Here is a 16,011-nt window from a genome sequence, read left to right on the forward strand (position 1 = left end):
TCTGTGCTGTTATGAATATTTATCCACTTTTTCATGAGAAATGCTGTCCAAATGTCCCGTTTTTAATGATGACGTCTAAAGTCCCCGCCAAAGGAAGTAGTCCCTTTTAGCAATTTGTTAGCAACCGCCGATTTTAAGACACAGTAAAAGTTTAAAAAAAATCACAAGTGGGTTATAACTGGTGTGATTTATGTCATAGATCAAAACGTGAAAGTATTTAGAGGCTTTGTTAACCACAGACCTTATTTCAGGCGATTTAGCAAAAACCCATTCAAAAAACCCATAGTCCTAAAATGCTAACTTGCTTCCGGGTTTTGCCTACAAAAATGCGTCATTCCTGAGGCACTCTATAGTGACTCTATAGTGGAATGTACAGTGTGAAACATCAGCTTATGAATACCCAGGATTATTTGTAAACGATGTGTGGAGCACACTGCAAAAACTAGCCTGACAGACGCTCACTGACCGCCAAATGTTTGCCGACGGCTGATTGTCAGCTTGGTGTGTCCCGACCCTTAGTTTAAATAATTTAAGTCCCTGAACTTAAATTTAACTTCAGTTAATTGCCAAGGTATCATTTCTCATTTTTTAAGTTGATGTTTTTCATCCAAGATTTACATTTTATTTTACATTTTTTAAAAGGTTTAGTTAACAATAACAACACTGAAACTCACCCACATTCAACAGTTCATTCAAAATCCCAAGGATGTTCAGAGTGGTCTGCAAATCCCGTGTATTCTGTACAGAATCAAGTGAATTAGCAGCTGAAAAGCACTTCAACTTGAGCTAAGATAAAACGGATGTGATTTCATGGCAGCATAAAGTCGTCAGTTTTGAGTGATGGTACCTCGAGAGATGATAGAATGACCTCCATCCCACCAGAGCCTTTAGACACCACCTCCTTACGGGTTTTCTCTATAACATGACAAAACATACGGTTAACATGCAACACATGATTCAACAGTTGTTCTTAATAAAATAATAAAATAAAATAATAAAAGGAAGCTTTTACACTGAATACAAAATAAAAAGGCTAATTGTGACCTCACAAGAGTTTATATCTTGAAATTCTGAGGATCATGAGATAAGTCGCAATTGACCCTTCGCCGGCAGTTTGATTGACAAGCGATCTAACCAATCATACCGCAGAAACATTTTGTCCGACAAAGCAGTCAGAAGTTAGAAGATTAACCTCGGTGGACTTGAACTTGAAAAATGGTGTGTACTGACGTCTTTCTGCATTTGAAACAACATTACTTCTCATGTTCATTCATGTTTATTTGATGCTATAAATTAACTAGTATGAAGAGATGATCGGTTTACAAGCCACTTGAGCTGAGGCACTACAGCGATCTGTCACGACACATTAAAGAGCCACAAAATGGATTTTATTGTTTGAATTTCTTAAGAAAAAAATGACAGTTTGAAAGCAGGGACTTTTTTTAATATCATAAGTAACTTGCTTTGTCTTGTCTGTCGACGTGTTGTCAGTATCCTCTTTACACCGCAATGTATTTTTCACTCTGTGTGGCGTGACAGCGCCACGGCTTGTCGGACAAAGCAACAGTAACTAAGGGGGGCGGGTCTTTGCGAAGGGTCAATTATCTTTTATCTCTTAATTTGGGAGGAAACAAGCTTCCAAATAAATTCAATAGGTGGAAACAAGCTTCAAAATAAAATAAAATAAAATAACTCTGGTAAGTTTGCTGCGATAGTGTTGACGGTGTTCAGCCGCAACACGGGTTACATCACTTGTCCACTGCGGCAACGCCCCCACCGTCGTTTAGATTTATTTTATCATAATAAAAATAATTTCGTTCAGTTAGAAAACAGATGCTACAATTAAAAACTGAACACATCTGCTCAATGCTGCATAAGCCGAACGAGAGACACAGCGCAGTCCAGCAGCAGGAGTCCGTCCATTTATTACGACAGTGAGAAGCTGACTGACAAGATGATGGCGGAAGATTTTTTGATTTTTGCAATATTTTGGATTTAAACCCAGTGCTAATAGAGAACCTGCAAAGGATTAGTTATGATTTTCTAGTTGTTGTGTTTTTCATTAAGAATAATAACCCACCATTCAAGCAGTTGCCGCCCCCGAATTGGCGCTAATTTGAAAGCTAAAGTAAAACGCGCACAGGCTTCCATAACGGAGCGTCTACTGGCGTGGACCTTTTTCAGTTCATTCATATAAGCTCAACTTCCATAGGAATTAAGTGAAAACGCTCGCTCTGCTCCGCACCGTTAGAAATGACCGATTTAATTACCAATTTAAAAGCAAGGTGGAAAAGAGGGAATGCCCCATCCCAATCCCGGTGATACCGGTATTAACCAGTGTGGTCGTCGCACGTCGATTAGCCATTGGGAAAATTTCCTCACCATCAAACCCTAAACTCAATTCACGTAAATGATTCAGGTAAGTGATATACTAACGGACTTCTCTAAGACAAAGTTCTCCTTATGGGTCAGTTCACTGAAAAATGAAAAATTTGTCATTAATTACTCACCCTCATGTCAAATTTATAAAGCAACTCGAGTGCTTTGTTTGCCCAAAAAATTTACCACTTTCTGAGATTAATACTTTGTAAATAAAGCGGTTGATATTTTTGTTGTTGTTGTGTTTTTTTGTGCAAACAAAGCACTCGAGTCACTTCATATGACTGAGGTTAAACCACTGGAGTCATATGGATTATTTTAATGATGTCTTTACTAAGTTACCTGTCTGGGGCTTGAAAGTAGTAGTTGCGTAGCTGTCAACGGAGGGACAGAAAGCTCTCAGATTTCATTAAAAATATCTTCATTTGTATTCTGAAGATGAATGAAGGTCTTACGAGTTTGGAACGACATGAGGGTGAGGAATTAATGACAGAATTTTCATTTTTTTGGTGGACTAACTCTTAAAATTATTAATAAAATAAATAATCAATTGAAACAAATTAGTTGGACATTAAAGCATGTAAATAACAGTTTGATGAATTTAAATAACCTTAACAATAAATGAGAGAGAGAGAGAGAGAGAGAGAGAGAGAGAGAGAGAGAGAGCGAGAGAAGAGTTAGTGGTTACTCCAGCAGTCTATTGTGTTGAGTATGCTTAGCAGTTGTCATGGGAACTCTACTCTCTCAACTGCCACCCAGAATTTAGAAAATGCAGCTGCCGTGTTTTAAACACGGCTTCACCCAATGCTTCCGTGTATCACTACACAACACTCTTAAGCCGGGGACACACTTAACGATTGTAAGGCCGATTATGAATGTAATTTGATACTAAAGACTGATCATGCCCAAACGTGCCGAGTCAGAGCCAGTTGCATTCAGTTGGTGTTTATAGTCAGCATTTAAAATCATATAGTCTGTTGAGTTCAGTCTTAGAATGTTTCAGCTAGTCGTTAAGTGTGTCCCCAGCTTTAGCAAACACTCTTAGCAACGTAAACTGTTTGTTCTCGATTGATATTGTTCATTGAAGCTTACTGTACTATGTGGAAGAGTGTTGTGAGAAAGAGATCAAGTTTATTACCTGCATTCAGATTTAGCATTTTCCTTCAAGTCCTAATAAAAAAATCTCTTTAAATGTCTGATGTATTACCTTGTCCTTTTAACAATTAAAGGGTTTTCCCATAACTGACAGCGCTACTCAAAGCATTTGTCAGTTGCGTCTTGTTCCGTGTTCACGACAATTAAGTTTTTTCAATGTAAAAGTCTTCACTACTGAATGACACACTCATAAAGAGAGTCTTTGCCGCCATCTAATGGTGTAATAATGTAACTTCTGTTGCTGTTCATGGTCTGGGACTATTTTTTCCAGCGGAAGGAAGACTTTAGTGAAAGTTTACTTCATGAAAGTTGCATTGATACATATTTTTGGCTTTAATATTTGTATTGTGTGGTAACCGTTTTATAAAAGTAATAAGGTACTCGAGGCTAATGCTGTATCGTGAGTAAGTCACGGCTGAAGGGGATTCATAACAACACCCTTCAGCCGTGACTTATTCATTATACAGCACAGCCTCTCGTACCTTATTGCTTACATGCAAACTCATTAAAATACATTAAATAAAAAAAAAAAAATAATAATAATAATAATATTATATATATATATAGACAAATACAAATAGACATATGTAGATAAAAACTAAAATATATACAAATGATTTAATATTTTTGTGACCCAAACTCGATGTGGGGTGGTCACAAGATGTCTGTGTTAATTATTAACTAAACAAGTTCCCTGCTCAAGGACAGACTAGTCTATTAGTCTGGTGACCTGCTAGACAACTAAACTACTGTACCACCAACATCCACTAGGAGTTGCATTTTAAGATCAATTAAAATCAAAGTCCCTTTAAGACAAGTCATTTCACTCGGTGGCCATCTTTGAAACGCCTCTCGGGCATTCAAGTGCAGCTCCTATCTCTTTGAATGGGGAAACATCAAATTCTCTAAAGCTGTTCGCCAAGCTTTTGATTAAATTGAAATCACTAATGAAATCTGACAACAACTGTCTCGAATCATGTCAAAAAACAGTATTTTTCAGGCTGGATCAAGCTAATGCGTGTGCACAATCCTAAATGCGCATATCTTGTGCCTCATTTCGGAGGCGCATGTCTGACTGTTTCTACAGGAACCGGAGCTTCTAACGGCCGCTGCAGTGATGCGATGGCTTTACCAGTCAGCGATAAGCTCTTATTTAGAAGGCGGGACTTATTCCGCCATATTGCGCGTTGCACTTTCTCCCATTCAAAACAACACGAGTGGCACGTCTTGTGTTATTCTATAGTCTTTGTTAAAATGCACCAAGACTTATAATATGTTTCCAGTTCTCAGTTTAGGTTTGAGTGTCCAATGACAAGTTTAGAATTATACATTTGTTTTTTTCCCCAGAAATATTGTTTTTTTTCTTTTTGTCTGAAAATATGATTCTGAAACACATTTAGATTGTCACATTCATCACACTGTACGCATTTAAAATCCAATAGCCATGTATCATTCAAGAAATGTCTTCTTGGCAGAAGCCTTGAGATCATAAGCGTTAAAGGGCCTTGAATGGCAGAGATGTTTTGGCATGGCATTCATCCAGAAGAGAGGCGTGTGTATGTGTGTGTGTGTATGTGTGTGAGAGAGAGAGTGGATCTGTCTCAGTAACAGATGAATCTTAGCTTTGCATTATTTGTCTTTGAATAGTAGCCTGATTCAGATTAAATGGAGTTTCGACAAACTAAATTAGATTTTATGCTTACAGTTTTGCTTAAACTATGCTATTCATAGAATTAATGTGGCATTTATGTATGCATTCAAAAATTTGGGGAGGGATAGGATTCATAAATTGACCAAAAGTGACAGTAGAGACATTTATCTTTTGAACTTTTTATTCATCAAATAATCAGTCAGTTTTAAGCAGCACAACTGTTTTTAACATTGAAATGAATATAAAATGTTTCTTGAGCAGCAAATCAGCATATTAGAATGATTTCTGAAGGATCATGTGACACTGAAGACTGGAGTAATGATGCAGTTTTAAAACACTTGACAATATTACTGATTTTTATCAAATTTTGGTGTAAACTTTTGAATGGTAGTGTATAAATGTGATATTGAATGTTGACTTAATTGAAAAAAGAACACAAGAGTTTTTAATAATTATTCCTTCCCCACAATTTTCATCTTTAATTTAAGATTTTAAAAACGGCACACTGCAAATCACACTAAACGTTTGGCAAAATAATGACGCATGTTGACCGGTTCTATTATTAGAGCAGAAAGTACAAAAGCAGCATCTATCAACTCAACACCTCTTTAGTGACAGACTAAACACTGCACAGTCACATTAAAAACAACTTGAAAAATTAAAAAATGAAGCAGTCAAGAACATGCAGCAGTGGAACTTCTAAAGTCAACACCTCGTGAAGAGCAAGAGCTTTGGCCAGCGTTAAATATATCAGCGTGCTTGAGTTATGCATGCCAAGATCCCTCTTAAATGACACCCGCACGAGACACAGCCGCTTCATCTAACATTAACGGGAAATTAACCCGTTACATATCCCAGCCTAGATGTATACACGCATAAATAAAAAGAGCAGCGCAAATCAGAAACTGATGACATGGCAGAAGGCTGGAGAGTACACATGTCAGGCTGAGGCCGCGCATGGTTTCAAATCACTTTGAGCTCAATCACTTTGAACTCTCTGATGGACATGGAGTAACCGAAGAGACACAAGCAAAGATCAGAGAAAAACCTGAACGCATTTCAAAACGGATCCAAGTACAGAGTAACCAGATCACCCCCTAAACACACACCTAAAAAATAAATAAACGGTGAGAACCAGCTAAGAAATTTCAAATTGAAATATTCTTTTTTGAACTTTAGCATTGATAGTCATGCTACAGTCACATCACAGGATGCGCTGATCCATACGGACCAGGCACTACGGTTCGAAACGCTCGTGTTTAACCATCATAGAGTGAAAGTTTATCATTTGCACGTGTTTTTGGTTCTGTCAGTGATTTTAAACCATTCAAGCACAAGACGGTGCAAAAGAGAACTCAATTCTCACACACTGTTTCCTGTGCGCGCACACAGAGCCGTGCAGACATCATGCTAAAAACCAATTCCGGTCTCTTTCTCGTCTATTTGTAGCTTGAACGGACACATACACACAAAATTGTGTCATGATGCCAGTCTCGGCAAGAGTCCTTATAAACACAGTTACTTATAGTTTACGTTAACATAAACAATTGAGAAAGAAAATGGATGCGTATCATTATATTGGATCAGTGCATTAGCTCTTAAAGTGACAGCAGCCTAATAAACCCGCTGCTATCTGCTTCATTAATGTTAAACAACAAAATACAAAGATTAAATGTGTAGATGAATTATATTTAATTTATACAGTGAAGACTATGCAGTGTTATTTTCCATTTGATTATTCAATTTCTGTACTTGAATACTATTTGACTTACATGAAAAACATAGGCTAAAGTATTTGTAACGATATTCTATTGTATTTATCTATGCTTGTAATTAGATTATTATTGTCTATGCAGATTCACTCCCCTACAAAATCATTCTAGAATGATTAGTTCTTTCCAAGTAGAGCTATTTATCTGGTAAAACTGTTTTCATATCGCAGAAAAACAAAATAGTGTCTGTTTTTTTCAAATACCGTGCAGCCCTAATTCATATAATTGCCACATAAATTAATTACATTTTGACATTTATGCAACCTAAAGTACACTTTAGCTTTCTTCATCTGCTTTAGAAACTCCAGTCAAATTTTACTGAAAAAATACTATTAAAGGTGCAGTGTGTAAATTTTAGCAGCATCTAGCGGTGAGGTTGCAAAATGCAACAAACAGCTCAGCACTGAGCTCACCCCTCCCTTTCAAAGCACATAGAGAAGCTACGGTGGCTGACACAGGACAAAGATGTCGTTATCTGAGACAGCAGAGAGTAGCCAGTCAAGCAATGAGGTTTCTTCTTACTTTTAACAAAGAACAGTCTCTGCTTCTAATAAACCAGACTACTACTAGTACACTGTAAAAAATGACCGTGATTTTAACAGTAAAAGACTGTAAAAATGCTGCAGTGAAAAACTGTCAATTGGTTTACAGAAAGTTTCCGTACTTTATACGGTGAATAACTGTAATAGATCTAACGGTACATTTAATGTAATTTTACGGTAAAATACCATTAAATTCACATTTTTAGGAAGTGAAAAATAGCAATTCACTGTAAAATTTACAGTGAAAAAACGTAAATTGACATTCCCACAATTCCCTGCGTGACACTTCACATTTGATATATTTTCGTTGAAATAAGTCTGTTTCTTCTTAGTTTTTCTCATTTTTTTCTAATTAGTTATGTACATTAGGGTTTTATGTTACATCTAATGTTGTTAAATTAATGTTTATTGCATTTTTAAATTTCATGCATGTTACCATGATGGTGTTTAGTGTGTGTGTGAATGACACTGTGTGCACCTTCTATATGTTAGTGTTGACCTTAGCTTGTGGAAAATCTGCTTGTGATGAACTTTGATTCCTCATGTGACTCTTATCACCACTGTGTTTGGTGAATGTCAGTGTATTATAAAAGGTACAAAACAGATATTAGTACTTCACTGGGTTGGTAAATGAATTTTTTTTTTACGTTGCTACTGTATTTTTTACGGTAAAATTTGGCAACCACAGCTGCTGGTTTTTTACCGTAAATTTTACTGGGATTTTTTTTGTTTATTTTACAGTGTACTTCTTAGTGCTTATTCAATGAAGTGATGATGCAAGCTAGCTCTAAAAAAACCAGTGAACATAGTGACGAAACAGGCTCTGTAGAGCAGTTTGTCCATTTGGGGCTACTGTAGAAACATGATGGCGCAAAATGGAAACTTGACATGGAGGGGGACCCTCATGGCTCATTCTACGGTAATAAATACATAACGGTTCATTATGTAAGGTCTTTATACACCACTGAAAACATAGTTATGTATATTATAATGCATTTCTGTCAATAGATCCTCCTGAAATTTACACATTGCACCTTTAACTACTACTACTAAATTACTAAAAATACTAAAATACTAAAAAACTAAAACAAAAAATAAAAAAAACTTTTACTATTACATACAATAAGATAATTAATTAAATAATTTTATTTATTTTAAGGGTTATATCTTTGTTTAGTAGAATGCAATTTGTTTGCAGTTTGTTACTGTTAATCTGCTTTAGCGAATTTTACTGATTACAAAATAAATCTTTAAATGATTACTTTGAAATTCAATTAAATATTTCTATTAAATATTTATTCAAATAATGATGTATTAAATGACAGCTGAAATACATTTATTTTAGAGAAATCTACAGATTTGTTTAGTTGAGTGTGGAGTTAATTTATTTGCATTAATAAAACAGATTAAGTGTTCAAATGTGTTTATATTATTAAAGGTTTAATAACTTTACTGAAAAATTGTGACTAAAGTACTAAAACTGAATAAATAGCTTACTATAAAATTCAATAATAGTCAAAAGTACATTTTATTTGTATTTCACTTTTTACAATACACACATTCAAAGCAGCTTTATAGAAATTCATGGTTATTAATCTTTATAATACCTTAATTGTCCACATTCAGCAGTTTAAAGCACTCGCCATTTGCTATATGGTATATATTAAAATTAACAAAATTATAAAAGAGGTGACAATTAGATTTATTATAGGGGCTGCTACACTTTTCCTTTGTTCAGTGTGAAACTTACTCACTGACTGATCATCACATATCTTAAGCATTGTTTGGAAAGTTTAGACGTTGTAAGAAGATCTGATCTTACCAGGGCTGCACGAGGGCCGACACAAACCGCCTGTCTTCCTTCTTGCATGGTTTCTATAGTCCATCTTTAGTCCGAACGCGTATCCAACCCACTCTTATGCCTCTTCTCATAACCTGAACGCACTCCAGCGCTTCATCCATAACACTGATACTGGGGAAATTCTACACCGGTGTAATCATATTTCACATTGACGCAGACCCCTCCCACTGTCAGTCAAAACACACGCATGCAAAGCCCACAACAGATCAATGACGGTCACGAGCATGTGAGGATATGGCCAAGAATGTGAAGGGGAACTTAAAAAGAGAGAGAGAGAGGGAGGGCGAGCACAAGGGGTGTCCATTCAGAGACGTGGGAACATTTCTATATTTTCTCTCAGTTGCTCATGGCATGGTGTGGGGGTCACTGTGCAGACAGTAGAGATATTACGCATATGCAGTGTTTGGTTACGGTCAGCGGGGGTCAGGGGGAAAAGCGAACGCTGGATATCCCAGAGCTGTCACATTTCACAGCTGATCTCCTCAGCATCTCAGCAAGATCAGGCTGTTCCCACCTGGTATTAAGATGTGTTTTTGGTAATCTGATTTTTTACTTGAATTTTACTTGAATTTTTTACATTATGTGCTGTGATTAACCAGATTCATCAGAAATAATCACATATAGTAGTACTGGCTGAGAAAAGCATCCAAATATAATAAGACTTTACGTAATTGTGGCAGATGAGTAAATCCTTTTAAAGTCAGCACAAAAATGATTTCAGAAAGTCAATTGCTTGTTTTCACTACAGCTTTCACTGGTGTACAGCTCTAGTTATCATACACAAATATATACAAATACAATTGTACAAATGTATTTTTAAATACATCTAATTTTATGGACCATGGAACACTTTGGAACACTTTGTTTCCCATAATGTTTCAAACTCTTCAAAATGGAGGCAATTAAAGTGATATATACAGTAATATATTATAAAGTGACATATTATATATTTCTGAATGACGCAAGACCAGGGACTTTGTCTTATCCATCCGGAATTGATTGTTGGTAAAAATTGATTGCTTCATATTACAATTTTTGAGGTATCAGGATATTCAAGACAACCCTGAAAAATCTATTCAAATCTAGTTATTTGCCATTATTGCCAAAACTTTTAGTACATTTATGTTAAAAGCCAATAGATTACTATGTTGCAGCCAAAAGTTTATATGAACTCCATTCAACAGTAGCCTAAACAATGTCTAAATAGCTATTTGGCTTTTGGTTAACATAAGTATTTACTTAAAGCCCACACAGAAGTTGACGGGAGAAGTAGTTTTTCGAAGGCATATGAAGTTATTACAGTTTGCTAACAGATTATTAGAGTGCCCATATTATGCTATATTTAAAGGTTCTGCATAAAAACACTCAAATTGTTGAATAAAGTTGTTATTTTTTGTTTTGTTTTTGTGCATAAAAAGTATTCTCGTCGCTTCATAATATTAAAGTTGTCACATGTTTTTAACTACCTCTCTGGACATCAAAAGGTGCAATGTCGTTGCTGCCTATGTGTGGATCAGATACCCTCGGCTTTCATCAAAAATATCTTAATTTGTGTTCTGAAGATGAACGAAGGTCTTACGGGTTTGGAACGACATGAGGGTGAGTAATTAATGACAGAAATTTAATTTTTGGGTGAACTAACCCTTTAATTAATTTTCTCATACATTGCAGCATCACCTCTTTTCTCAAAGTGTCTGAAATGTTTTGATGAAGGATTCAGTCTCTCTAAACCCCTCCTTTCCGAGAGCCTGCTCTGCTCTGATTGGTCATATGCTCCAGTCTGATGTGATTGGTGTACCGCTTACGCTGCATTCACACGGGCCGTAGGCATTAACGCTTCTCATTTACTTTGAATGGGTGACGTCATGTGTTGCCGAACTAAATTGTGGGTTCCGTCACGTCGCTTCACTCGCATTGCATGTGGCAGAAGTTGAAGATTTCTCAACTTTTCAAGCGTCAATGCAGGCGTCAGACATTCAGATCGCCTTGTACAAACATTCTAGAGCATTCGCTAGCCAACTGTGTTCATGTAACACCGGAAAGTAATGTGACTGGCTATCACTATAACAGTCACGTCAACACAAGCTTCAGACATGCCCTCCGTCAAGCGTTAACGCGACGCCCTGTGTGAATGCAGAGTTACAGCGTGTCAGAAACCAAACACTCATTATCACATTTGGATTTCAGCTCCAGATCTTCCTTACTGCTTGATACACAGTGATACGAATGGTAGTTGCGTCGGCTTTAACGTATCAATTCCAGTGTGAGTCCTCAACCTTTGGAAATGCATCAAAGTTGATTTGCAGTGCAGGAAACGTATACACAACACGAACCAAACTCTTCCAGACCTCAGCTACAACTACAGTATTGAGGTTAATGTCATTCGAGGGCAGCCAATGAAGACCATAGACTTGAAATCTCCAATTTTGTTACAAACCTACGCAGATATGTTACAGAAGTGAGCCTGGAATTACTGACGACTCATTTTGTCGTCAGTAATTCCATTTCAGAATCGATTCTTTCTTTTAGGAGACAATAACTTTATTTGTCCTGAACTTTGAGCTTTAAAACTTTGCAGACCTTTTACATTCTCAAACAGCTATATTACACACTGTTTTAAAGGTATGCGAAAAAGCATAATAGGGGCACTTTAAGACAAGCGGTTTTATTTGATGGATTTTCCACAAAAAGACCAGGACTTTATTGTGCATGTTTGAAGGTTCTGATCCCACTCATTGTATGAATGCATTTGTTTGGTGTATACGTGTGTCAGGTCACCTTGGGTCTGGATGAGGTGAAGGATTTTGCCTGTGATTTGTCGGATGGCATCCTTATCAGAGACTCTGGGCTCCTCGTTCAGTCTTTCCAGCTGACTCAGCAACATCAGCACCCGGGAAGCACTGGGAATACAGGAAAATATCACAACAGGCAAAGTAAACATTGACAAAGCTTACTACATAGTAAAGATGATTCACACCTCTTTAGGTAGCATCAGGCACTCAAAAACTATGTAAATTGCATATCATCATAGTACTGCTAATGTGTGTGTATATGTATAGAAGTTTGAAATAAAGACTAACTGACCTTTTTTCTGCTGCCATTTTGGGTTTATTCATTTCTTCTCACATTCAATAAGACGTCAAACTGACTGCTGAGGGGGGGAAAAAAAAAGTAGAAATGCATTTATACAGAAAATCTAATTTAATTTATAAAGAGTATCAAGTCACATTAATGCATTGAAATCAGTCCCAGGTTATACAGCAACACAGGTTAATTCATACAGTCTTGAACCATAAACATCTTAGTTATTCAAGGGTGGAAAACAAAAACAGCAGCAAGAATCTTAAAGGTGCCCTAGAACGTTCTTTCACAAGATGTAATATAAGGGGCCGTTCACACAGAACGCGTTTTTCTATTCCAATGCGCTACTTTCCCATTGTTTTTCTATGTAAACGCACTTGACGGGACGCGCATGACCGCTACGCTCGCGTCTCGCGTCTTTTGCAGCGCCTCACACATGAGCGCCGCGTTTTTAAGACGCCGTGTCAAGTTAAAAGAATTTCAACTTTTACACGCAGCGCCGCTCATCAATGTCAGTTCCAAAACAGTGGACCAATCAGAAGAACTTGGAGGTGGGGCAAGCGTTGCGAGTTGGCATGACAACCGTTTTAAATAATAGCAACATGGCGGAGGAGGCGCTCATTATTATCTTATTTTCTTTTTTTACATGTCAAAACTTGTATCTGTAAATTCTGCAGTTTGCCTATTTCTATTATTTCCGTTATTGTCATTATTGCATCACGTCTCAAAGGCGCGTATCGAGACTCTCGCGTTCTATGCTGCGCTTTTTTTAAAACCAATCCTGAGCGCTGCGTCTCTCGTTTTTAGACGCAAAGACGCGTTCTGTGTGAACGGCCCCTAAGGTGTCCCCTGAATGTGTCTGTAAAGTTTCAGCTCAAAATACCCCATAGATTTTTTTTAATTAACTTTTTTAACTGCCTATTTTGGGGCATCATTAACTATGCACCGATTCAGGCTGCAGCCCCTTTAAATCTCGCGCTCCCTGCCCCCCCGAGCTCTCGACTATAATACAGTGCATTTACAAAGTTCACACAGCTAATATAACCCTCAAATGGATCTTTACACAATGTTCATCATGCATACTGCATGCATGCTTCGGATAATGTGAGTGTGGTATTTATTTGGATGTTTACATTTGATTCCGAATGAGTTTGATGGTGCTCCGTGGCTAACGGGATAACATTACACACTGTTGGAGAGATTTATAAAGAATGAAGTTGTGTTTATGAATTATACAGACTGCAAGTGTTTAAAAATGAAAATAGCGACGGCTCTCTTGTCTCCGTGAATACAGTAATAAACTATGGTAATTTTAACCACATTTAACAGTACATTAGCAACATGCTAATGAAACATTTAGAAAGACAATTTACAAATATCACTAAAAATATCATGTAATCATGGATCATGTCAGTTATTATTGCTCCATCTGCCATTTTTCGCTGTTGTTCTTGCTTTTTACCTACTCTGATGATTCAGCTGTGCACATCCAGACATCCTGCAGTTGTGTAATGCCTTGAACATGGGCTGGCATATGCAAATATTGGGGGCGTACGTATTAATGGTCCCGACTGTTACGTAACAGTTGGTGTTATGTTGAGATTCGCCTGTTCTTCGGAGGTCTTTTAAACAAATGAGATTTATATAAGAAGGAGGAAGCAATGGAGTTTGAGACTCACTGTATGTCTTTTCCATGTACTGAACTCTTGTTATTCAACTATGCCAAGATAAATTCAATTTTTAATTCTAGGGCACCTTTAATATCAATTGCTGTGTCTCAAAACCTAGTGAGCAAGCTACTTAGATGAAAACACTGTTTGTGCTTCAAAGCCTACTGAGATTCCTACCTAGAAAACATTACTGCCTATAAAGATTTAAAGTTATAGTTCACCCAAAAATGAAAATTTGATGTTTGTCTGCTTACCCCCAGGGCATCCAAGATGTAGATGACTTTGTTTCTTCAGTAGAACACAAATGATAATTTTTAATGACAACCGTTGCGGTCTGTCAGTCGTATAATGCATGTCAATGGGAACACAATCTATAGAGTCAAAAAAACATGCAGACAAATCCAAATTAAGCTGCACTGAAACTGCAATTTTGACCTTCAACTGTTTGGGATCCACTGAAGTCCACTATAATGAGAATAATCCTGGAATATTTTCATCAAAAACCTTAATTTCTTTTTGACTGAATATAAAAAGACATGAACATCTTAGATGACATGGGAGTGAGTAAATGATCGGGAAAATTTTATTTGAAAGTGGACTAATCCTTTAAACTAGGCCAGTTGTGCACACACCTCACGCACCAGATGCTGTGTTTGCGCTCAAGTAGTGGTGTATTAGAGGTAAAAAATAATATAAATACTGTTCGGTTTCTCGTACAAACCGATCGTTTTGCTTCTTAGGACATCATTGTATCGTCACGAGCCGCAGGTTATAATTTGGATTTGTCTGTGCATGTTTTTTTGACTCTTATAGAGTTATGGGGTTCCCATTGACATGCATTATATGATTGATGTACGGCAACGGTTGGAGTTCAAAATTATCATTTGTGTTCGACTGAAGAAACAAAGTCACCTACATCTTGGATGCGTTGTGGGTAAGCAGATAAACATCAAATTTTCATTTTTGGGTGAACTATCCCTTTAATTTTTGGGCATCAAACCCTGGAGAGCTTCCAATATAAACAGCATTTAGGTTATCAAAGACTATTTGTGAGCATTTCTGGGCATCAAAATCTACTGAGCTTCCAAACTAGATCATATTTTTAGGCATTGCTGTCCACATAGACAATTTTAAAAATCAAACTCTAGAGAGCTGCCAACATAAACAATATTTTGGGGTATCACAGTCTACCTGCCCACACAAACAGCATTTTTTGGACATGAAAACCTACTGAGCTTCTACTTAGACAGCCATTTTAGGGCATTATAGGCTCCCCCCCCCCCCAAAAAAAGCTATCCATGTAGGGAGCACATTAGGTTTTGAGCCAAGGCCAGTAATAGTGTAAGTCCACTCTAATTAAATTAAGCTATCAGAGGAGGTTGGCCATATAGATTACAGTAAGATTCAGATCAGCTAATGAATAATTAATTCAATGTCATTTTTAAATATTAAGTTGATAAAACCCCTCCTGTATGAAGTCCACTCATGATCATGTCAGATCCACCTGTCCTACAGAGAAAGCTCTGCTGTTAGCACATTATCTGCTAACAGGGCAGCTGATCTCTGTCACTGGCACAGTATCAGCAACACACTAGAGCAGAAATAAAAATACATGCGTGTACCAACCTTTAAAGCATGCGAGACCTGCGCCATCTGAACTCCTCACAGCGTTCTCATGGCAGCACAGACACAAGCCCCCTGATGGTATTATTATTATTTACTCTAACCCCCCAACACACTCGGAAGTGAGGGCGCGTCCAGTAACAGACCTGGAGCAGAAGCCATGATCTGCACATCATGTGTCACATCAGAGTCTGACGAACAGATGACTTACAGATCAGCGTCCACAAGCAGCTTAGCTGTATTATAGCGTGACGTAATGTAACGTCGACAGACAAAC

At 37.2% G+C, this 16,011-nt stretch overlaps 1 protein-coding gene across 5 annotated transcripts in view; it reads right to left on the reverse strand.

Annotated features, from left to right (window-relative positions):
- agtpbp1 (ATP/GTP binding carboxypeptidase 1) overlaps positions 1-16,011 on the reverse strand; it is a 52,506-nt gene that overhangs the window by 35,788 nt on the left and 707 nt on the right. Inside the window, exons 2-6 of one of the 5 annotated variants that reach the window (XM_067395416.1) lie at positions 15,738-15,925; positions 12,445-12,511; positions 12,139-12,260; positions 848-915; positions 675-738 (exon numbers count right to left, since the gene is read on the reverse strand). In XM_067395416.1, the coding sequence (XP_067251517.1) occupies positions 675-738; positions 848-915; positions 12,139-12,260; positions 12,445-12,476 (286 nt within the window). In that variant the 5' untranslated portion in view covers positions 12,477-12,511; positions 15,738-15,925. Of the gene's footprint in view, positions 1-674; positions 739-847; positions 917-12,138; positions 12,261-12,444; positions 14,372-15,737; positions 15,926-16,011 lie in introns of those variants that run through there. The other 4 variants (XM_067395415.1, XM_067395418.1, XM_067395417.1 and 1 more) reach the window with 4 other exon arrangements.

The sequence above is a fragment of the Chanodichthys erythropterus genome, chromosome 9, assembly GCF_024489055.1.
Source record: "Chanodichthys erythropterus isolate Z2021 chromosome 9, ASM2448905v1, whole genome shotgun sequence".
NCBI classification, from domain to species: Eukaryota; Metazoa; Chordata; class Actinopteri; order Cypriniformes; family Xenocyprididae; genus Chanodichthys; species Chanodichthys erythropterus.